Genomic DNA, 23042 nt, shown 5'->3' with positions numbered 1-23042 from the left:
TAAACATCTGGAAATTTCAAACCCAAACAGTTTAACTTACTTGTGGCCCTCAAAAACAAACCTTCCCAAACGATCAGTTTTGACAAATACCTGCTTTAAAAATGTATGGGGAAAGTGTAATTGGATTCAGTTCTTCAAAGAAAAAAAACACACTATATATATTTTTTCCTGATGCATCATTTTTAAAGATTTTATTACGGAAAATTTCAAAATGTACCAGAGTAGAGAGGATATAACCAACTCTGAAAGCCATCACTCAGATTAAGGAAGTAGCACCATTTTGCCTGTCTTTTTTATTCCTTTTTGTTTTGGATTTCAGAGCAGCTTCTTCTGGGAGTTATTTTAAAACATCCCAGGCAGCATATCATTTTGTCATTAAGTACTTGGGAAGGGAGCAGTTCTTAAATTCAGAGCTAGGGCAAGTCAGGGGTGTGGCTTGACCATTCTTCTCAATGCCTAACAGCGGGTCCGATCCCATGGTGAGCTGTGAAGTCTCATTCTTGGGTCCAGACCAGGACTTTCGGTGGTGTAGAATGAAACAGAGAATACCAGTGTACTGTGTGTGGTACAACTCAGGACTGTTTTAACGGAAACAATATGTTTATATACATATATATGGCCTGTGTCACAACACAGAACAAAACTCTTTGGGTTATGAAAAACACTCCAGACAACGGTGGTAAAGAGAGCAAGGAGGAATAGTTTCTGAAAAATTGAAAGGAATGTGGAAGAAAAAAATCACAGGAGAAAGAAAGGTAAGAAAGGGGGAGGAGAGTGAAGGTGAGTGAAGGTTGTTTCCAAACTTCCTGCTTCTTCAAACTCCACCTTGCTCAAGGTTCTCGCTCGATAGAGTGATGTGAACCCCCTTCCCCACCCACACTCCTGCTTCCACAGGCTGGACTTGGCAGAACCAAGGGGAATGTAAAGAGGAGACAGATTCAAAGAGATTTCCAGGGAAGAACTGACAGGGCCGGATGCCTACAGCAAGGAGGAGGCAAGGGTCAAAGGAGATGCTGAAAGTCTGGTCCAGATGCGGAGGAAAAGCAGAATCCTGGGGTAGAAAGAATTTAAAGTTGAGGGAACGCCCGATGGGAAGGACAGAGAGGATGATAAGTTAAATTTTAGGCAGGTTAAATTTGGGGTGATGGCAAGGTATTTGGAAAGTCTACTCTTCTGGTGGCAATCAGAGGTACAAAAAGGAATGTGAGTGAGAAAAAAGACACTGAAGACACAGGTGTGGGGCACCATGCCGGGACATGAGTTCGAGATCCTGGCCCCGGGGGAACAATCGGGGAGGGGGGTGGATCAGTGGAACACGGATCTGTAACAAACAGCAGGGGATAGACACCAGGCGGGGGCATCCTGTACGAGCCCCCCACCACTTGATACCTTGGATAGAAAGCTCGGCTGACATGGAGGCCTTCCCTGACCCATTCACCACCAGGCACGTGTACACGCCCACATCATCGCGGCTGACCTCGTGGATTTCCAGAACTTGTACCCCATTCTTCTCAGACATAGACACACGGGCACTTGGCTGCAGGGGAACCTCTCCCTGTGGATGGCAAGAGGGCAGCTGGGTCAGAGAAACCTGCTCACTTCGTGGCACCCTCCAAGCCTGGCTGGGATGGACACTGGGCCTGGGCAGCACAATCCTCTGCTCTGGGCTCTGTCAGTGTGCTCAGAGAGTAGTCTTTGGACAATCCATGGGCCCTGACTCGAGGTCTGTGTGTGTGGTGTGGCGTCAGGTCCGGCTCAGAGCAGGTGTGTGAGCTTGTTTCAGAGATGCCCTAGTTCAAGGTGGGGAGCCTAAATTCCTCACTTTAGCTCTGCTTGACCACCCTCTCCTTTCCTCTTTTCCCAGGCTCAGTCCAGCAGAATTAGGAAATAGGGAAAAGGTGTCCCCTCATTCATTTTGGTCAGGGGCTCCCATCTGTGAGAAAGCTACTCTCACAGGCCTCAACCCCAAGCTTTCCCCAAGGTTCCTCCCTGCCCTGCTGAACACCCACCCCACCCCTCACGCCCCCTGCTGCTGCCACTCCCCTCCTCCAGCCCTTTTGCTATGACTTCACACCACCCGGCCCCAAATGAAATACTCCCAACAGTATTCCAGCATCATCTCTGGTCTCACAGATACGGACACCAATGTTCCAAGAGACCAAATGATTTGCCCAGCATCACATGTTTTACAAACGAGGGAGCTGTGGCTTGAAACCTACTCTCATGACTTCAAATTCCACTCTCTGGAGATGGTCAGGTCTGTTCTGACTCAGAAATGTTATGCTGTTAGGGGAGTGTGTGTATTCTAGGACATGGCAGGCTGAGTTACAGAGGCAGAGTGTGCAAATAGGGGCAGGGACAAACATGGTTATTGGGCATACAGAGAACCCTGGAGAACAATCTACAGTTGAGCAGAAGGGACTGATCAGACAGACAGACACCCGTTGGTCCAAGGGCCTAACCCTCTACATTCAGGGTCCCCGGGCTGGGGCCAGAGTTGGGGCAGATCAAATCTCACCTTGAGCCAGGTGACCTGCGGTTGGGGCCGGCCAGTGATCTTGCATGAAAACCGTCCCATCTGTCCTTCTCGGACTATGGCTCGGCCCAACTTGGTAGCAAACTTTGGTGGGCACTCTCCCCAGATGCTAGGACGAGTCTCCACAGCAGGGGCAGCGAATCTGTCCCTAGAAAGAAATGAGCAGAGAGTCCAGCTGCAATTCAGATCTCTCTGTCCCCACCCACGTCACTTGAGCTGGGTCAGATACCAGCAAAAGGCAGCCTTCCCAGTCCTGTGCCTCATGCACCTTCTGGAAAGGTCTGTGGGACCAAAACCTATTTCCTCTACCCCCGATCACGCAGTGAGATTTCATGTACTAGCCTCCTTTGTGGTAAGGTACACCTGAAGTCTATTGAGCTCTGGCCCAAAGCCTGGGTTTGGGCCAATAGGCCATAAGCGAAAGTGATGTGTGCCACCTCCAGGCTAAACCCATAAAAAGCCCCTGTGAGATTCTCCACGCTCTGTCTTGCCCATCCTTCTGGCTGAATACAGACGATCCAAGAGAGGCTCCAAGGCCAAGAGATGATGAAACTGCAAAAAGGAAGGAGCCCGGGTCCCTGAACGATGATGGCAAGGTTCTCTGACTGTTCTAGAATACCTAAGTTGACTGCTTGAGCAAGAAATAAACTTTCCCTGTGTTAAACTGTTGCCATTTGGGGGCTGGCATGTTATAGCAACTACTGTTACTTATCTTTACCAACAAAGGTTTCCTTTCCCTAAGAAGTGCCCCATATGGATGGCCTCTTCCAGGTCTGCTTACTTAAATCTGACTATTGCCTTGACTGTCAGTGATCCCTGCAGACTACGGGCGCACAGTACACTCCCTCAGCGTGTAGCAGCTAGACCGCTCAAAGGGGCTATCCCCACAGGCTAGCGGGTCAGGAGGCACTGTGCGATAGCCACATCATATCCCAGGGGGCTTTTGCTTTACAACCCAGGATGCCCAGGAAGACTTATGCCCCAGACCTGTTCTGTCAGGTCAGCAGAAAAAGCTAATGCCCCCCTTACCCTGGTTTGAACATCCCACAACTTACCCCAAGGTTTTAGAAACAGCAGGCTGACCATGCTTCTTCATAAAGCCCCCTGTGAGAAAGAAACAGAGAGAGAGGCTTCAAGAGTCGGGTCTGAGCCACCAACTTGGAGCAACAAAGGTCAGGAAGAGTCAACCACAGAGGGAGGGTGGGATAATGCCGGGAAACAGTTCATCTTCACTGAGCCTGTCCTGGGCCAAGCAGGACACCAGGGTGGACACCTGACATGCATCACTTAAGGCTGGTACTAAGTTGTCCTTCTAGTTCTTAAACAGATGAGAAAAAGGAGTCATAGAGCCAGTATTAGTGCAGAAATGTATCCATGCACACCTGTTCTAGATCATTCAAGCATTCTGCTGAGCCAATGGACCTTTACTCTGGGGATTATCGGTGGTGATTCAGAACCTCTCTAGAAGAGGACCCTGGCAGAGGGAGGGAGGGAGATGCACATACATCTCTCTCACCGGATCTATTCACGCTGGATACAATCACCATTCCATCCTCCCACATGAGGCCCAGCAAACAGCAAGATCTGTCCTGCTGGCGTGGAGCAGACCCCTGGTGCTGGGCTCACCAGAACCTGCACCAGCAGCTCTGTGGACACTGCAGGTCCTTGGTAAGGTGCTGTCATGCCGGACAGGATGTGGTTAAACAGCAAACCCAGTCAGATGAGGGCATGCAGAGGGACCATTCCTAATGTGACCAGGAACAGGAAGTGACCATAACGTGCAGGGGGAAAGGAGGACATTTCTGAGATAGTGATCAGCCTGGGAGTTGTTCTCTTTTTGCCACAAGCTGGGAATGTTTATAAAACCGCACCCAAGGCACACACAGAAAGCATGGAAGTCATTCCCTGAATATCAGCAGGCAACTGCAATGGGAAATTTGCAGGGTGTTTACTGGAAAAGGGTAAACTTCCTTAAATTCCAGCACCCATCGCATCTGTACGAATGCGTAGGAAGATGGGAATGGGGGCTGCGTGTTTTCTTTGGTGTATCTGGCTCAAGGATTAAAGAACCTTAGTGAGAAAGGATTAATAGCAAACACCAGCATTACATGTAAGCTAGGGTTCCAGGCCACTGACAATGATTATACATGTATCTCTATTTAACATCACTCTGTCATGAGTTGTGTATGGTTTTCATTCCATAATGTGGGTTTGGTTCTTGTCACTCAATAGTGTATTCAAGGTCAAAAGGACTTCTAAGCAGATAAAAGGAGAAACTTGTGCCAGGAGGTCCCAACCAACCATCACCAGCAAGATGCTGAGGCCCCTCAGACGATCGCCCTCCAGATGCTGGAGGAAGGACCAGCCAGTCAGTCCTTTTTGAAAGTATTGGAGCTGGGGCACCTGGGTGGCTCAGTGGGTTAAAGCCTCTGCCTTCGGCTCAGGTCATGGTCCCAGGGTCTTGGGATCGAGCCCTGCATTGGGCTCTCTGCTTGGCATGGAGCCTGCTTCCCTTCCTCTCTCTCTGCCTGCCTCTCTGCCTATTTGTGATCTCTGTCTGTCAAATAAATAAATAAAATCTTAAAAAAAAATTGAAAGTATTAGAGCGAATGACAATCCTAAGCTCTAAAGAGGCTCTGGTCTTAGACTAGCACCTTCCTTTCTGGGCCTCAAAATCAAAGGGAATGATGCTAAAAGTAGAAAAGAAAGTTTACAAAGCTGTTCATTTCAGTCTTGCTGGTAACAGCAAAAATTAGAAACAGTGCAAACGTCACACAGTAGGAAGAATAATAAGGAAAGTATACCATTAAACATCTTATTCTGCCATCAAATCATGTTGAAGAGTCTATGAGACAGGCAGAAATAGGTCACGATATGACAGTGTTTGCTCTTCAGCACGTTCCACTTGGCCAGTGAGCCTCTGTACTCCCCTGAGCTTGTCCTGACCGCCATCTTGCCGGACCTAGTGGGCAATCCCGTCCCCCGGCACTCAGATGCTCAACAGCATTTGCCGTGGGGCCATTCCACTCCCAGGTACCTTCTCCTCCAGCCTCTCCTGCTCTCACCAGGTGCCGATTCTTCTTCAACCACCTTCTCTGTTCCACCTTTGCATTTGGGAGTGCCCTGGGGCTGAGACCTGGGTCCTTGCTTTGCACTTCGTATTCCTGCCCCATCCCCCCAACCCCAGGAGGTCTTACATCATCCAATCACTTTAAATATCACCCATAAGCTGAGGACTCCCAAACCATGTTCCCACCAGAACTTCCTGTTAATGCAACAGAAGTACCCAGAAGAGTGCCCAAATCCTTACAGGACTCCAATCCCTGTGAAAGAAAGGGATTTTTATGAAAAGAAGAGCAGGTTACAACATTATCTATTCAGTGGGATCTTAACTAGGAAAAAACAAAATAAAGTATCAAAACACAGGAAAGCAACCAGAAGAAAATGCATCGAAATTTATTAGTAGTGATTGTTTTGGGGTGGTGGGACTATGAGGAATTGGTTCAGCTGTATTTTTTAAAACCTATAAATATGACAGTAAAGACAAAAACAAGAGGAGGTCTAGTTACCAAAAATAAAGAAAAAAAGGAGGGGTGGGCAGGTGAATAGGGCCTCTTGCACCTGCTAACACCAAGGCATCAGCCACACACCCAATCGCTGAGGCTCCCTCTGAAAAATATCTATGTACCATTCACGGCATTTATCATGCTACCTTTTTTTTTTTTTAAAGATTTTATCCATTTATTTGACAGACAGAGATCACAAATAGGCAGAGAGCCAGGCAGAGAGAGACGGTGGGGGGGGGGGCAGGCCCCCCGCCGAGCAGAGAGCCCGATGAGGGGCTCAATCCCAGGACCCTGGGATCATAACCTGAGCTGAAGGCAGAGGCTTTAACCCACTGAGCCACCCAGGCGCCCCTTATCATGCTACCTTATCACTCACTTCACATCGGAGCAAAGATTTGATAAAAATTAGACTGATCATCTGATGAAGGGATGAACAAAATGTGGTCTATATATACAATGAAATATTATTCAGCCACACAGAGGAATAACATTCTGACACATGTATCGACATGCAAGAACCTTGAGAAAATCTGCTAAGTGAAGAAAGCCAGACTCAGAAAAACATCTGATTCCATTTTGACGAAATGTTCAGAAGAGGCAAGTGGAGAGAGACAAAGTACATCAGCAGTTGCCAGGGCCTAGGGGAGGAGGCAGATGGGGAAGACTGCTCAGTGGGGATGGGCTTCTGTTCAGGATTATGAAAAGTTCTGGAACTAGATGGTGGTGATGGTCACACGACTTGGTGATGTCACTGAACTGTATACTTTAAAATGGCTGCAGTGGTAAATTTATGTGTGTTTGAACTACAATAAAAAACAGACTAAGCATTTTTAAGATTCTTGGGAGCTGAACATCTTAATCCAAACGCTAAAATTCTTTTATTCCTTAAAAAAAAAAAAAGCGAAAATATGGCACTGCCTAAAAGAAGAGCAAAAGAACACTGCTCGAAGGTACTTCTGTATCAGGGCGAGAGCAGTTTATGACTGATCCGAAGGTAACACAGCAAGCAGTCATCTAGCAATGAAATGGGGTGCTTATTTTAATGTGAGTTAACACCAGCGAGTTGACATCAAAACGAAAAGAGAATTTGAGCTAAGATAACTAACAAGGTCTATTTATAGGCAAAAATTTGAAGTTGCAAGTTGTCAGATAAGGCAAAATTAATTTTGTGAAACTATGAAAATCTGGCAGAACAGTAAGTCTATGGAGAAAAATAAGTGGAAAGGGGATTAGGATGGAAATGCCAAAAATAGAAGAGTAAGTTAAGAGAATTGGTGAAGACAGGATCGAGTTAGTGAGGGGGGAAGGAAGGCCAAGGCACTGAAAGTATTTAAACAGTTCTCTTAGGTTTTTCAAGGACGAGTCAAAGAAAGTGCTGGCAGGTTTTAGGAGTGAAAAGTTCAACGGCGGGGGAAACTAGCACTTTTTGTTAAAGCATACAGAGACACTGGGTTGGGACAGAGAATGCTGCCGACAAGGGGAATAATGGGATCAAGATGGTAGGAGACCAAATGCTTCCAAAATACGTGATGATATAACTCATCATCCAAATAGGGACTCTTGACACTGAAAGGGACATAATTAATCATTCTCCCGGGACAATAGGAGTAAACCAGGGCTGTTTCAGGCAAACCAGGGAGCAGTCACCCTGCTTGCAGCCAACTTCAAAGTGAATTTTAAGGATTTCTTAAAACAGTGGTTTTAATCAGAAAAAATGCCCATTTTTTAATTACAGATAGTAATGTACCCGTGCCAGCCAGGGAGTTCACCGCTAACCACCCATGTACGATCGCAAAAAGAAAATAAATGTAAAGCCCTAACTAAAATATTAACAAAAAATAAAAAGGAAAGTAAACTATAATAATACTTATTTCAATCTGTAAGTGTTCAAGCATGACTGTTTCAGGATGTAAATGCTCAGGTGAGCGAGAAGATATGATGACACTTGCCCTGACTCATGGCCATTATCTGGATTTAAAAGCAAGTGATCAAGCCATGCAAGGTACTAGAAGTCCAGGAAAATGAAAGGAGATAGGTATTCATGTGGACACTTAAAAATAAAAAGAGTTGAAAAAAAGAACTATTTCTCAATAAAGAGAGAAAGAAATTAAAAAGAAGAAAAATATTAAGATAGCCTAAAAAAGGGTAATGTTAAGATCAATAGCAAAGTGGACATATGATAAAAAAAAAGAATGTACAAGGGGCACCTGGGTGGCTTACTAGGTTAGGTGTCTGCCTTCCGCTCAGGTCCTGATCTTAGAGTCCTGCTCAGCAGGGAGTCTGCTTCTCCCCCTCCTTCCGCCTGTCCCTCCTCCTGCTTGTGCTCTCTCTCTCTCTCAAATAAAGAAATAAAATCTTTTTGAAAAAAGTAAAAAATAACCTTAAAGTAAGATAATATAGCAAGACAAGTTATAGAGCACTGGGATACAGAAAATGAAAAACAGAAGACCGTGTGGAGTGTGTGTGTTGGGAGGGAGGCAGTGTCACTAACTCTCTCCCCTCTCCTCCGATTTCCATCTTCCTGATCCTCGTTTAGATCTGACTCGTTCTTCCAGGACTAGCCCAAGTTCTTCCTCCAAGAAGACATCACAGACCATCTCAGCCTCCAGAGGTCTCCTTGTCCTCTGAGTTTACAAGCCCACATGTGGATTGTTGGCCAAGAAGCCCACGCTCCCTTGGCTGGAGTTGCGCTTTCTCTTAGCTTTTCATGTGCCAACGTCCTATCTGACCAACCAGGTTCCTGCAGAAAGGATTCAACCAAGTACTGTGTCTCCCACACAACACTCCACACAGTTACCACCTCATAAATACATCCGGATGTTGAATCTTAACAGCAATATAATAATGAAATGTGAGGTGAGGAGAGTCAGTCTCTTGAGGGCAAGAACCAACACTTGCTGCCCTTCAAGCCCAGCAAATAGCACACTCACCACCCTCTGATGAGTGGAGAGGCTGGAACTGGGAGCCACTGGTTAAGGGGGGGAGGGGCCGAGGCATGAGACCAGGGAGAGTGGGGGTGAAAAGCCATAGCATCCACAGTGACGACCAGAGTGGGGCTGGCCAGGGGCACTGGAGGATGCAGTGGAGTACGGTGACTTTGGGAGTCACCCTCCAGGAACCGAACGGGACCAAGGGACCCATAGCTGGCTCTTCTGTAGAGCAAGGAAGACATGAGACTTTTGCCGAGATGGTCTTGACACGCAAATATTTCATGGGCAAGAGACCCATGGGGCACAAAGAACGATGTTTATTTCTAACACATTTTTACTATTAACTTTGACGAGATAGAAAAGGACAATGACTCAGAGCATTTTACAATTCTGACTGGATTGTTTAATAGGGCGCAGGCCCCTACCAAAAGGAAGGGGCGTCAGAGAGTGCTAGAAACTGAGAAGAGTTTATACAAAATATCAATGGGTAATAGAATTACAGGTCTGTAGGAAGGTGGAGAATGTAGATTAAAAAAAGGCAGTAAAAGAGAAATAAGAGCACACACACTAGTACGTGGAGAATCACAACAGACATTCCCGAGGTAGACAATAATTGAAGACTCAGCCACTATAACCAGACGTGGGCTCAAAATCCAGAATCTCATTGATCTAATCCAATGTGAAAATAAAAAGGATCTGAGAAATCTGTCCCTGGGAAAGGGGAGCAGCATAAAAGGTGGCACAGGAGAGTTTCCTACAAATCCCAAATCCCCCAAGAATGCTGGTGTCACCCATGTCATCCCGGCTATAACCAGTATAGCCAGGATAGCGGTCCCTAGGGCCACTCTTTGCCCTTATGTTCCAAGACATGGGGTCACTCTCCTCCCCAGGCTTGCTGGCTGACCCTTTCTCTCCCACAGTCAGGGAGCCCTGGCTTGTAGGACAGGGGTTTCATGGGGGTGTAGAGAGTAGATGCTGCAGGACAGGGGTGCCTGGGGCCCAGGGGACGTGTGCTTGGGTGGACAATGTGCAGGAAGCCCACCTTCTGGAAGAGGAGTGCCGGGCCGACCTAGCGGGAACACAGGCCTTGTTTGGAACAGGGGCAACTAAAAGGCAAAGCATAAAACCTATATCTCTTGCCATCCAGTGGTGGATAAAGGACGAACAGAGGAAAATCTATCTTTCTGGAATAAAGGAACAAAAGCAAAACAAGGGAAGCAGTGGTGAGGGGGCGGAGGTGAGTTGCTTCCTATTGTTCCACTGGCCAATGTGCTGTTGTTAAAAGATACAACACATTGATCCCTCTGGTTTGGATCTGGGACATGCCTTCTACAAGGAGATGGAAACAACCATTGCTCAGTCAATTTCCAGGAAATCGATGCTTAAAGACAGGAGACTGATGGCAGCGCCCTCCCCCCACACACTTTAATGAGATATTCTGCCTAAGTCAAATCATCTCATTCTCTTCCTTGATCCCCTCCAATGGCTTTCCATCACCAGGGTCTATACCCTGCCTGCCTCTCCAGACCTATTCTTACTCTGCTGACCCCACTAACTCTCTCACTATTTCTCACTCTAAATGATGTCTGCACAAAGACCCATAACTCTTTGTCTGGACCTTTATTTCTGGTCTCAGGAGCAGACTCAGTTCACACAGAGGGCAAGCCAGGGTGATGGAGAGCTCATGTCTCAGGAAGGAGCCCTCAAGTGAGGACAGACGGAGATCTGGGATGGTGGAGTGGTAAACACTCCCCGCCTTCAATTAAATCCGATTTCCTGCGGCTACTCTTCTCCCTTAAATCCCACGATGTGAGATCCTCCTTCCTCTTGCTATCACAATCCAGGCAGTCGGTTACCGGTTGTCTTTCTCACGCATAGTCAAGGAGCTCTTAATTCTACTACAAAAGTTATACTTGTTCCCTGGTTAGAGTCTCTCTTTCTCAGCACGAAGTAGATCTCAGGGGGCAGGGACCCTGTGTGAACCACTCTGCTCTGTCGCCAGGGCCTGACCCAGAGAGGAACAGAGCCATGAATAGGGCGATGGATACAGGAATCTGCTCTTCACTCACTGGAGACATTCTACGATGAGGGGGCGTATCTTTGGTTTGTGGCAGAGAAAAAGTGGGCAGCCTCAGAACCCTTCACCTCCAGTGGTGGGGGGAAGCTGGGGAAAGAAGTCCATAGTCAGGGAGAAGGAGGATTCTGCTCGAAGGCTAGAGTACGTAACAGAGTGAGAAGAAAGAGTGATGATGGCCAACGCCAGGTCCAGCAAGGAGTGTGTGTGGGGTGAGGGGGGCTAGGTTTTTGTCCCTCCTATTTATTTCAAAGAAAACTCCCTAAGTGGAGGGACCTCCTGTCCAAATCTACTCCCCAGTGAATACGTATTCATTATTTATTCATTATTTTATAATGAATGCGTATTCATTATTAAATTTACTTTAAAAAAATTGTTCATTGCATTCTATGCAGAGTGGTTAATGGCTTGGAATATGTTTTTCAGAGATGAAAATAACCTTGATCCACATCCTCTGAAAGTATTGCTTTCACTACTCCTCTCCCCCTAGAATACGTCACTCCTATAGCTTCCTCACTGCTCAGGGCACTGGACATGTCAAGCACGGCCAGGATAACCATGTAAGTTATTATCTAAACTGGGATCCTTCTGAAAGTCAAAGGAGGCTCAATTTATCATGACATTGGCAGAGTAGGCATAAACCAGATAAACGGTTACCCTAATGATACCCGCCATGACCATAGGCCTGCAAAATGGGCAAGCACCTGGCAATCACATTTTATGCTCATTGCCATGCCCCTTACAGGTGCAGATGGGAACATGGTTGTACCTGTCCTCAGGATGATCAATCCCAATCTTGCCAGTGACATGGAGGAAGGACTGGATACAAGCTAGCTCTGGTTGTGTTATACCCGTTCTCTACATATCTTCTCCTGGTTTTGTGGCTGCTTTCTGGCAACTTGTGTGCACATGTTCCCATTCTGCCTTTCCAGTCCATATCACATACCACTGCTAACTTTTACAGCTGCTCTGTGTTAGCTGATATTCCAAATGGATAGTTACAAAAGGAGAAATATGTCAGTCAGATTGCATGAAATACTTCGGGGATATTCTAATAAAGTATCTAGCGCTGGTTAATTTTATGCAGCAATTTAACTGAGCTGTGGGGTGCCTAGATATTTGGTCAAACGTTATTCTGGATGTTGGTGTAAGGGTGCTTTGTGTTTTTTTTTTTTAAGGTTTTATATATTTGAGAGAGAGAGAGAGAGAGAGAGAGAGCCCATGCAAGCAAGGAGGGCAGGGGTGGAATGAGAGGGACAAGCAGACTCTATGCTGAGTGTGGAGATTGACCTGGGGCTGGATCCCACGACCCTGAGATCATCACTGAAAGCAAGGTGAAAGCGGGAGTCAGATACTTAACCAAATGAGCCACCCAGGAGCCCCTGCATGAGGGTGTTTTTGGATGAGATTAACATTGAACTCAGTAGATTGAGTAAAATAGATTGACATCACTAATGTTGGTGGGCCTCATCCAATCAGTTGAAGACCCAAAGAGAAGAAAAAGGTGAGGAATTCCTCCCATGTGACTGCCTCTAAGCTGGGGCATGGGTTTTTCCTTTGTAGTTGACTTAGACTGAAGCATCAGCTCTTCTGGTTTTGGAGTCTGCCGGTCTTTGCACTGAAACAACCCCATCAACTGTCTTGGCTCTTGGGCCTTCGGACTTGGATTAGAACTACACCCTTGACTCCCTTGGGTCTCCAGCTTCCAGACTACAGATCTTGGGACCTGTTAGCCTCCATGATTGTGCGAGCCAATTTCTTGTAATGAATTTCTTTCTACATATATAGGTATGATCTATTCTGTTTCCTGGAGTTCCCTGATAGTCAGCATAAGCACTAGCCCACTGGTTCTTGAAGCACTGGTACCCATAGGCAGCAGCAGCAGCATCACCAAGAAACTTGTTATAAATGAAAATTCTTGAGCCCGTCTCAACCTACTAAATCAGAAACTCTGGGGCAAGGCGTAGTGTGTGTGGTTCCGGAAGCCCTTCAGGTGATTCAATATATGCTTACATTTGAGAATCACTGTATTGGGCTAAATGTATCACATCGGTCATTGAATCCTTCCTTGTTCTCAAAGTGTGATGCAGGGACCAGCAGCATGGGCATCACCTGGTACTAACTGCAGTTCTAACCGCAGACACTCAGGCCCTACTCCAGACCCATGGAATCAGAATCAGCATTTTCAACAAGATTCCCAGGGGGATCTGTGGGTCCCTGCGTTTGCACTCAGCAATCCTGTAATGTGAGTATGAGCCATCCTGAGGCCTGGACCTCTTCTGGGCCTGGCAGTTTAGCTTACCCTGGGCTCCTGAGCTCAAGTCTTAGAATTTGCCTTCTATTACTTAAAATGACTTAAGTGACCCCCTGGTCCCTGGAACACAAAGGGCCTTCAGAGACTCAGACCATCAAGTCTGGGGCACACCTGTCACTTCCGCCCTGCCCCTCACTGCACCCGAAGTTCTAGGCTCACTCTGTGGAAGTGACTGCCCAGGACCACTCACCACCTTCTTCATATACGTGGATTTTCTTTTTTCTCTGTGTAAATCTTGTTTATCCCTATTCCAGTGGGACCTTCTAGAGCTATGCTGTCCAACATGATAGGCATTAGACATATGTGGTCACTGAGCTCTCAAGATAGGACTAGGCTGAATCTAGATGTTGCTGTAAGTGCAAAATATTTCCCAAAACCTGAAAAACATAAAATATTACCTTAATAATTTTATGTTGATTCTATCTTGGATATACTGGGTTAAGTAAGATATTTTATGAAAACTGACTTCACCTGTTTTTTTTAATGTGGCTACTATGTGGCTAAATTTAAGATTACGTATGTGGCTCACATTGTGTTTCTATGGACAGCTCTGCTGGAGAAAAGGCCTGTGGCCCCTCTATTAGAAAGGAAAGCCCTCAGAGGGCAGGTCCCATGTCTCTTTTTTGGTCTGTACCCAGTCTCTGTGAGCAGCACCCTGGAGGCGGGTGAGTGTCGGGACTGGCCACAGAGAGCCCTTCCAGGGCTCACTGTAGGGCTGCACCCCAGCATCTAAGGCGATGAACAGTCCTGTCATTGAGGCACTCATGCTCATGAAGGATGTTACATGTTTCCTGGCCCCAGTTACCAAACAGGAAATCAGACGAGGGAATATATTCCTCTATTCTCCATGCAAAGATTTCTCTCTGGACGTAGTCCTCAGGATATTAACAGCAGGTTCAAATACTACAAGGCCTCATTTACCAGGTACCTACTATCTGCCAGTGCTGCACCAATCCTTACACAACCCATGGGGCAGCTGTGGGTTCCCATTTACAGAAAAGGAAATAAGGCTCCAAAAGGTGAAAGTTCCCCAGAGTTAGAAATCAGTGGAGCTAAAATCCAAGACCATTTAACAATAGTGCCTTCCGGTCTGAACCACTAGGGCATTGAAAGTGGTTCACATATGAATTATACTCTTCATTCTAGGGCCTCTGCTCTTTCTGAACAAGGAGCACAGCACAGAGTTGGTGAGCAGGCAGGTGGCTGCTAGAGCCCCTTTGTAAGAATTCACACTTCCTTCCAGGTCTGCGGTCTATGGGGTGGTCTTAAGCCACACACCACCTGAAACTGGCCTTTGGTGAGGAAGCAGAATGCATACAGGCCCATTCACATTTAAAGATGCTGCAGCCTTTAGGCCATTCTCTGTGTCCTAGGATTAGAAGACATGAAACATCTTCAGTGGTCTGGGCCTGAGTCTCCCCACATGAAAACCAAAGGAGAGGGCACAGGGTTGGGAGCCTTCTTGAGAGCGCTCCTGCCTTCTTTCCTCCCTGTTGCCCATGTCTCAGCTAAGCAGGAAAAATTTTAGTAGGTCGTCAGCTCTAACTTCTTCAATAATGGCAACTGAAAGAAATATTCCATATTACCTGGGGTTTATATACCTCCTCTGTATGCCTAACCCATTCCATTCCTTTAAAACGGATCACAGAAAACAAAGGCTAGCACAGTCTACCAACACCACTGAATTTAAACCCTTGATCTGCAGAAACAGAGGTCCAGAGGTTTAAAGTTACACATATGATTGGCAAACGTTGGGACCCGCACCTTGGACCCCTGACTCATAATTCCCCATTTCCCCAGCAATAAACAGAAAGCCAGAAAAGGGGTATTATAGACTGAATTTTTATGTCAGCACCCAAATTCCTAACCCTCAGTGTGACTGTATTTGGAGACAGGGTCTGGGAGAAGGTGATAAAGGTTCAATGAGGTCATAACTGTGGGGCCCTACTCTAGCAGAGCTGTTGCCCTTGTAAAAAGAGGAAGAGACACTAGAGTGTTCTCTCTCTGTCGTTGTGAGGACACAGAGGCCATCTGCAAGCCAGGAAGGGAGCTTGCACCAGAAACCAGACCCCAGCTGCACCTTGACTTCAGACTTCCAGCCTCTAGAACTATGAGAACATAAGTTTCTGTTACTGAAGCCATGTAGTGTACAGTATTTTGTTATGACAGCTTGAGTTGACTAATACAGGGGGGAAAGTAATTTTTCTTTGTGAGCCTCAACTCAAAAGTTTGGATATTGAAAAGTACAGGGGAAAGCACAATACCGGAACCGTCCTAGGTGAGGGCCATTCAGAGACTCTGCTCAGGGTCCACTTTCCATCTGGAATGCTCCAGCCCACAGGCAGTTGAAGGTCATTGAAAGGAATGAGTCACTCGGTTAAAGAATTTGGGGAAAACATCCAAACTATGTACATTCTGTTCCGTGAAACAGCCTGTCTGTCTTTCCATGATGTAGAGAAGCAGGGAAAACATTGACCCAGGTGTGCCTCACCCCTTCTGGAACCTTTCCTGGCTACCTTAATCCTCACATACAGTGTCCCTCAAAACCAGGCTGGGAACACTGTCCCCTGAGAGAGAAGAAAGTGAGACGGGACTTCTGGCTTATTAGCCCTTAGAAAGGCCTGGAAGGGTCGAGGGAACCTTGTCATACCTCTGAGGGTCTGACAAACCCCCATGTCCTTTTGGACATCAGGCCTTTAAGCAGCAGCCAGTGGCCTGAACTGGAAATGGTCCCTCCAGTGGTGGAGGGGTGGCCTTCAGTATGTGGGGGTTACACTAGGGGCAAAAGAAACAGTTTTACTGGTGGTCAAGTATTTTTCCTGAAAGTTTTAAAGTTAATAAAGTTGACAGAATCTCTTCAGTACACGGGGGGGGGGGGGGGGGGGAAGACAAAATAATTAGTGTTAACACATTGGTATATTTATCTCCTATATATTTTTCTGAGTTTTACAACATTTGTATAGATAGGCGAGTATTACTTTATAAGGAGGATAAGAAACACTGTTCGTTCATTCTCCAAATATCTCAGGATCTATCCTGTGCCGGGAAGTTTTCTAGATGTTAGAGATACAACATAAACAATATCAAGAGCCTCGCCTCCTAGTTTCTAGTTAGAGGTGAGGGTGGAGGAGAGATTAAAGAAATGAGAAGCAGGAAGAGAGCTAGAAGAAACTATTGAGGGAGAGTGAGAGGATGGAGAATCCTAGGGTTGAGGAGGTCAGAAAGGGTCGACTAAGGAGGGGACATGTGAGCAGAGACCTGAAGGAGGTGAGGACTGTGGACGGAGCTCTTGCTCTGAAAGGGAATGGCAGGGGAAGGCTCTGAGGCTAGCTCAAGGAAGGGTAGGGGGCCTGGCCGGGAGTGGTGGATGGTCTAGAGAGCCAGGCGGGGCAGTCTGGTCTCAGCCTCAGTGTGAGGGGAAGCCATGGGAAGGCTGGGACAGCAAAGTGAGGTGACGTGAGTTTGACATGACTCCTAGGGTGTCTCCCTCGTTCCCCAGAATGTTTCTCCCATTAGATTAAATGGTCCTGAGTTTAAGGATGGGTGTGCTTTCTCTTGTGTGTTTCTCTTCTGCCCAACAGAGGGCAGAAGCAGGAGCTGCAGGCCTTGGGCAAGTGGATAGCTCATCTCCCACCACGGCTCTCGCTTCCTAAAACTCACCTTCCACCGTCAATTCCACAGTCACCTGGCGGGCACCACTATCATTGGTGGCTTCACAGGTATACTTTCCTTTGTCCTCCTCCCGGACAGCACGAATCACAAGGCTGAAAGCTCCCCGGATACCGCAGTCCAGCAGGAAGCGGCCCCCACTGGTGATGGGTTGCCCATTTCGGTGCCACGTCACGTGGGGCTCTGGGTAACCCCGGACCTTCAAGGAGAAGAAGAAAGGGTAAGAAGAGCTTACACTTCAGGAGTGGTTCCTATGTGCCAGGTGTGATTCTGAGTGCTTTACACGTCTTAACTCCTCATTAACTCATAACATTCCTTGAAGCAGACAGGACTCCAGCGACATAAAGAAACGGAGGCACAGAGTGTCTTGTGGTAGATTCTCGAGGTCTCCAAGGTAGAGAGTGGCAGAACCAGGCATCCTGGCTCCAGAGCCCACTACACAGGTGATTCAAGACTGGTTGCATATTGGAATTCCCAGAGGAAGCTTAAAAAAAAAGCCACTGCCCAGCTCCTACCTTGGACCAATTAAATCAGAATCCCAGAGGATGAGGACTGAGCGTGAGCATTCCAGACCAGTGCTTCCCATTCGGGCATGCCAATAAATCACTTATTAAAATGCAGATTCTGCTTCTCTAGGTCTGGCGCGGGGCCCAAGATTCTTCAGTTCAGACAAAATCTCGGGCGATGCTGATGCTTCTGGTCTCCGGAACTCACCTTTGAGTTGCCCAGGATGGAAACCACGCTAGCCACACGTGGCCGTGGAGTCCTCCAAATGTGGCTGGTCCTAACTGAGCTGTACGGTAAGTATAAATGGCACACCGGGGTTTGAAGACTTGATGAAAAAAAGAATGTAAAATTCTCTCGACAATTTGAAAATATGGACTACCTGTTGAAAGATCGTATTTTTGACATGTTGGGTTAAGTGGAATATGTTGTTAAAATTAATTTCACCTGTTTTTTTTTTACTTTTTCAATGGGGTACTAGAAAAGTTACAACAACCTCGTGCGTTTGCTTGATGTTTTTTGGGAGCAATGAGGCTTTAGACCACTCTGTCTCCAATACTAGTCAGCAGCTAACATATGTTGAGTGCTAAGTATTAAGCACTCTTGTAAGTACCTGACACATGTGAGCCTTTCCGTGACTTGTTTGGAGAGAAGATATTTCCCCAATGAGGAAAAATTAAGAGAGATAAATTCCAAGAAAAGACATCACCTTGAGTTTCAGACAAAGAAGTTTCCTTTAAGCCCTGAAACTCAACAGGCCCATGAGAATGGGCAGATCTTCAGAGGAGTGGGGTTCAGACTGGCCCATCAACGTGCAGCCTGGGACCCAGAATGAAGAGATTTTAGCACTGGACAATGCACAGCAGATAACACAGAAGTCTCCTGAGAGAGAAGTTGTTTGCGTTATAAAATGGTGGTAGCAATAGCTTTTACCTGTGTATCCACTGCAAGATAAGAGACGGCGAATATGGATGGAACAAAACCAAAATTTGCTGGATGACCCCAAACGGAATTCACAAAGAAAGCCTTCAATGACCCCCTCACACCCCAGTAAGGTCAGCAAAGATGCTATATTAGCACAGGGGAGAGCATCCAAACTTGGCATCCAAACACAGTGAGCTCCCTGAGCACGCCAGTGCAGAAACAACTGCGCTAACAATTTCAGGGGTCATTGTTGGACTGTTCTCGCCTCCCTTCCCAGGCATCCCGCCTCCAGCTCTTCCTCAAACCCATTTCTCAGTAGCCAGGATGCAGATGTCTTCCTTGGGAAGGAAGCCCGGAAACACAGGGTAAATCCCCAAAGTGAACAATCCCCTCTTTGGTTATTCCATAGTCACCCGTCAGCACAACTTTATAAATCTCACAAGGCCTGCCTCCCCATCCTCACTAATTAGTAGTAAGGCTTCAATTTTAAAAAAAGAACAACAACAACAATAACAAAAAACCCCCAAAAAACAAAATTCAAAACTTCAAATCAATATTGCCCATCTTATTTATAAATTCTGGAAACAAAAAAATCCCTTTCCTATTAAAATCTAAGCCATATTCATGACAGAGACTGAGTATCTGTGAGGGAATGCTGAGATTCTGAAGTCTATCCCTTGGAAGCAGTCAACAGTGTTTGTCACCAAAGCACTCATACCCTCTCTGAGGTGGGTGGTGGTGAAGCATCCCCCTTCACTTGGACAGATAAGCTCTGACATCTGTTATAATATGAAACAAAGGGTTACTGGTGGTTGTCTCTGGGTCCCTACTCTTTTTCTTTACTGAACAATTATTTTCTGGTATTTCTGCAAATAACATACCTGGCCTTTGTGAAATTAAAAAAAACGTAAATGAAAATATGTGTTTCCTTTTTTTTTTTTAAGATTTATTTATTTGAGAGAGAGAGAGAGAGAGAGAGAGGTGGGGGAGGGGCAGAGGGAGAGACTCTCAAGCAGACTCCACCCTGAGCGTGGAGCCAGAGATGGGGTTCCATCCCACAACCCATGAAATCATGACCTGAGCCAAAACCGAGTCAGCCGCCCGACCAGCTGAGCCACCCAGGCATCACATTTCTTTTATATTAGCATGTATAATGAACGTACAGCACATCCATTAATTTGTTGAGGTCCCCAAGGGCTTCCATTCCATACAATGGAAATAGAAGCACTCTACAAATAAACACTGTGCATCTTTGATGGTGACAAATGTTGTGTACCCATATAAAATCATGTCATCCCGTGATGCTATCTTGGCAAAGGTTCATATAGGGGAACATCAGAAAACAATTACTTCATAAAAGCATGTTTTTAGAAAACAACTAAGGAAAGATACACTTTCCTACAAAAGGAAGCCCTCGGAAGTCTGGTGCTATCCTGAGTTTGCGAATCACCGTGATCTTCTCCTCCACCACGTTAGGCATAACCAGCCTAACCTCCAGAAGATGATTACACAGCCTTCTGTGAGCTTCAGAGAAAGGGAGCGTAGAGCATTGTAATGGGAGGAGAGAAATCATTAACTGCACCAAAGGCATGGTTAGCATTCCATTAGCAAGTACTCTGGCCCCCTGCAGCAGGGTGGACTCTGGTGGCCCACAGGCCTGGGGGCATAAATGATTAACTGGGGACATGGCAAGTGTTTCCTGTCCTCAGGAACTGGGCTCCCTCCTTCCTCTGAATTTTCCTCTTGCTTTCTACACCACCCCTTGCTCCCACCAATTTACCTCTGAGATGCCCTATTAAAATAAATTTTAGATTTTTAAAGATCCTGAAACTGGCACCTCTTAGAAAGTTGCAGTTTCTAGTGGGACTTTTCTACCACCTTGTAGCTGAAGCACAGGCAAGGGTTTCTGTGACCTTGCTTGGGTTCCCAGGTCTGAAATGATTTGCAACTCCAGTTCTTCTCTTCCCAATAGGAGAAAAACTTGTCCAACCGCTACGTAATATTACCTGAAGACAATCAGCTTCACAGAAACCCATTTTTACTGTCTGCCCACTATCCTGGGCTCCTGGGTGGGGAAGAGAAAGAAGCCTGGGCTCACACCACTGGGATGCAAGACAACAGCCCTGTGTTTCCTGGGAGCGTTATCTGCCTTCATCACAGGCCTTCAGCCAAGAAGTCACAGCGAGCATTTTTATGGTCTAGTCCAAGGCCACATGGAAAATCCCACTGATATTTAGTTTTTTTTCAATTTTTTTAAAAATTTCTTTTCAGCATAACAGAATCCATTGTTTTTGCACCACACCCAGTGCTCCATGCAATACATGCCCTCCTTAATACCCACCACTTGGCTCCCCCAACCTCCCACCCCCCGCCCCTTCAAAACCCTCAGATTGTTTTTCAGAGTCCATAGTCTCTCATGGTTCACCTCCCCTTCCAATTTCCCTCAACTCCCTTCTCCTCTCCATCTCCCTATGTCCTCCATGTTATTTGTTATGCTCCACAAATAAGTGAAACCATATGATACTTGAATCTCTCTGCTTGACTTATTTCACTCAGCATAATCTCTTCCAGTCCCATCCATGTTGATACAAAAGTTGCATATTCATCCTTTCTGATGGAGGCATAATACTCCATAGTGTGTATGGACCACATCTTCCTTATCCATTCATCCGTTGAAGGGCATCTTGGTTCTTTCCACAGTTTGGCGACCGTGGCCATTGCTGCTATAAACATTGGGGTACACATGGCCCTTCTTTTCACTACATCTGTATCTTTGGGGTAAATACCCAGTAGTGCAATTGCAGGGTCATAGGGAAGCTCTATTTTTAATTTCTTGAGGAATCTCCACACTGTTCTCCAAAGTGGCTGCACCAACTTGCATTCCCACCAACCATGTAAGAGGGTTCTCCTTTCTCCACCACCTCTCCAACACACGTTGTTTCCTGTCTTGCTAATTTTGGCCATTCTAACTGGTGTAAGGTGGTATCTCAATGTGGTTTTAATTTGAATCTCCCTAATGGCTAGTGATGATGAACATTTTTTCATGTGTCTGATAGCCATTTGTATGTCTTTTTTTTTTTTTTTTTAAGATTTTATGTGTTTATTTGACAGGCAAAGATCACAAGTAGGCAGAAAGGCAGGCAGAGAGAGAGAGGAGGAAGCAGGCTCCCCACTGAGCAGAGAGCCCGATGTGGGGCTCGATCCCAGGACCCTGGGATCATGACCTGAGCCGAAGGCAGAGGCTTTAACCCACTGAGCCACCCAGGTGCCCCCATTTGTATGTCTTCATTGGAGAAGTGTCTGTTCATGATATTTAGTTTTTAGAGGACCTTCACATATAGAATCTTATTGATTCTTACAACTCTATGAGGGAAGTGTCTTGGGTTGGGGTATCCTGATGCAGGACCTGAAATAAGGGTTCGGGGAACCCCATCTGCAAATCCTCAGCCAACACAGTTGCTGGGAATGGGTTTACTGGCCTGGTGAAGGGGGTCTAGGTGGGCTCCAACAGTGTCAGTGATGGCATGTGAAGTCAATCATAGTATTGAACCCAGAGAACTGAGGAAAGAGGCCCAAAGAAGTTGATGATTAGCCAGTAAATGGCAGATTAAGTGGAGATCTGGGACCACAGTTTTGGTCTCCAAAGTGACTTGATTGTCTATTCCTCATTGTAAATTCATGTTTTTGGTGAGGCAAATACTGGAGAACCTAAAGCAGTGATAATTGTCATTCCCTAAGTGATACTAAATCTCTTCTAGGTTAAAGCAATATCTGTTCCCCACTTTGAGAAAAGGCCAAAGGTTTCATAGAAGATACGGCCATGCCGTACTCAAGGCTTGGGTTGTTCCCCCAGAGTAACGATAGGGCAGTGCTATAGACTAAATACTTGGGTCCTTCCAAAATTCCTAAGTTGCAACTTAACTCCCCATGTGATGGTATTGGGAGGTATTAGGATAGGGCCTTTGGGAGGTGATTAGGTTGTGAAATTGGGGCCTGCATGAATGGGATTAGTGGTCTTACAAGAGCTATGCTAAAGAGCTCCCTCACCTCTTCCACCATGTGAGGACACAGCATAAGACAGCTGTCTATGAACCTGAAAGCAAGCCTTCACCAGATACTGAATCTAGTGGTGCCTTGACCTTGGACTCCTAGCCACTAGAACTATGAGAAATAAATTTCTGCTGTTTAAGCCCCCAGTCCATGGTATTTCTGTTATGGCAATCTGAACAGTCTAAGATGAGATGCTTAGTGCCATACGTGTGCCCAAGACACTCCTGGGATGTTCAGTGTGATAAGGGAGGGACGCTTGAGGGCTGGGCCCAAGTCCTAGGACTGGCTTGGCTTCCTAGCCCCTTCAGGTTGTAGTTCCTTCTTTCACTGAAGAGAAAACAGCTTCCCGATAGCTAAGGGGGCCTTGGGTAGTATACTGAGGTAACATGCCTCTGAATGGTGACCCACTTAGCTTCCCCTTTTTCCCTCCAGTCTCCTCTGGGTCCAGCCCACAGCCTTCGTACCCTCTAATCCT

The 23042-nt window shown here is 46.4% G+C and overlaps 1 protein-coding gene across 1 annotated transcript in view; it reads right to left on the bottom strand.

The window, feature by feature from the left end:
* The window catches only part of MYLK (myosin light chain kinase), a 178656-nt gene that overhangs the window by 114238 nt on the left and 41376 nt on the right, over positions 1 to 23042 (bottom strand). The window contains exons 3-6 of the mRNA XM_080799769.1: positions 17081 to 17288; positions 3592 to 3640; positions 2519 to 2684; positions 1390 to 1555 (exon numbers count right to left, since the gene is read on the bottom strand). Of these exons, the coding sequence (XP_080655895.1) occupies positions 1390 to 1555; positions 2519 to 2684; positions 3592 to 3640; positions 17081 to 17288 (589 nt within the window). The remainder of the gene's footprint in view (positions 1 to 1389; positions 1556 to 2518; positions 2685 to 3591; positions 3641 to 17080; positions 17289 to 23042) is intronic.

This window comes from Martes martes (genome assembly GCF_963455335.1).
Source record: "Martes martes genome assembly, chromosome: 1".
In the NCBI taxonomy this organism is placed as follows: Eukaryota; Metazoa; Chordata; class Mammalia; order Carnivora; family Mustelidae; genus Martes; species Martes martes.
The sequence above is the reverse complement of the archived record's forward strand: the minus strand, read 5'-3'. Positions and strand labels throughout refer to the sequence as shown.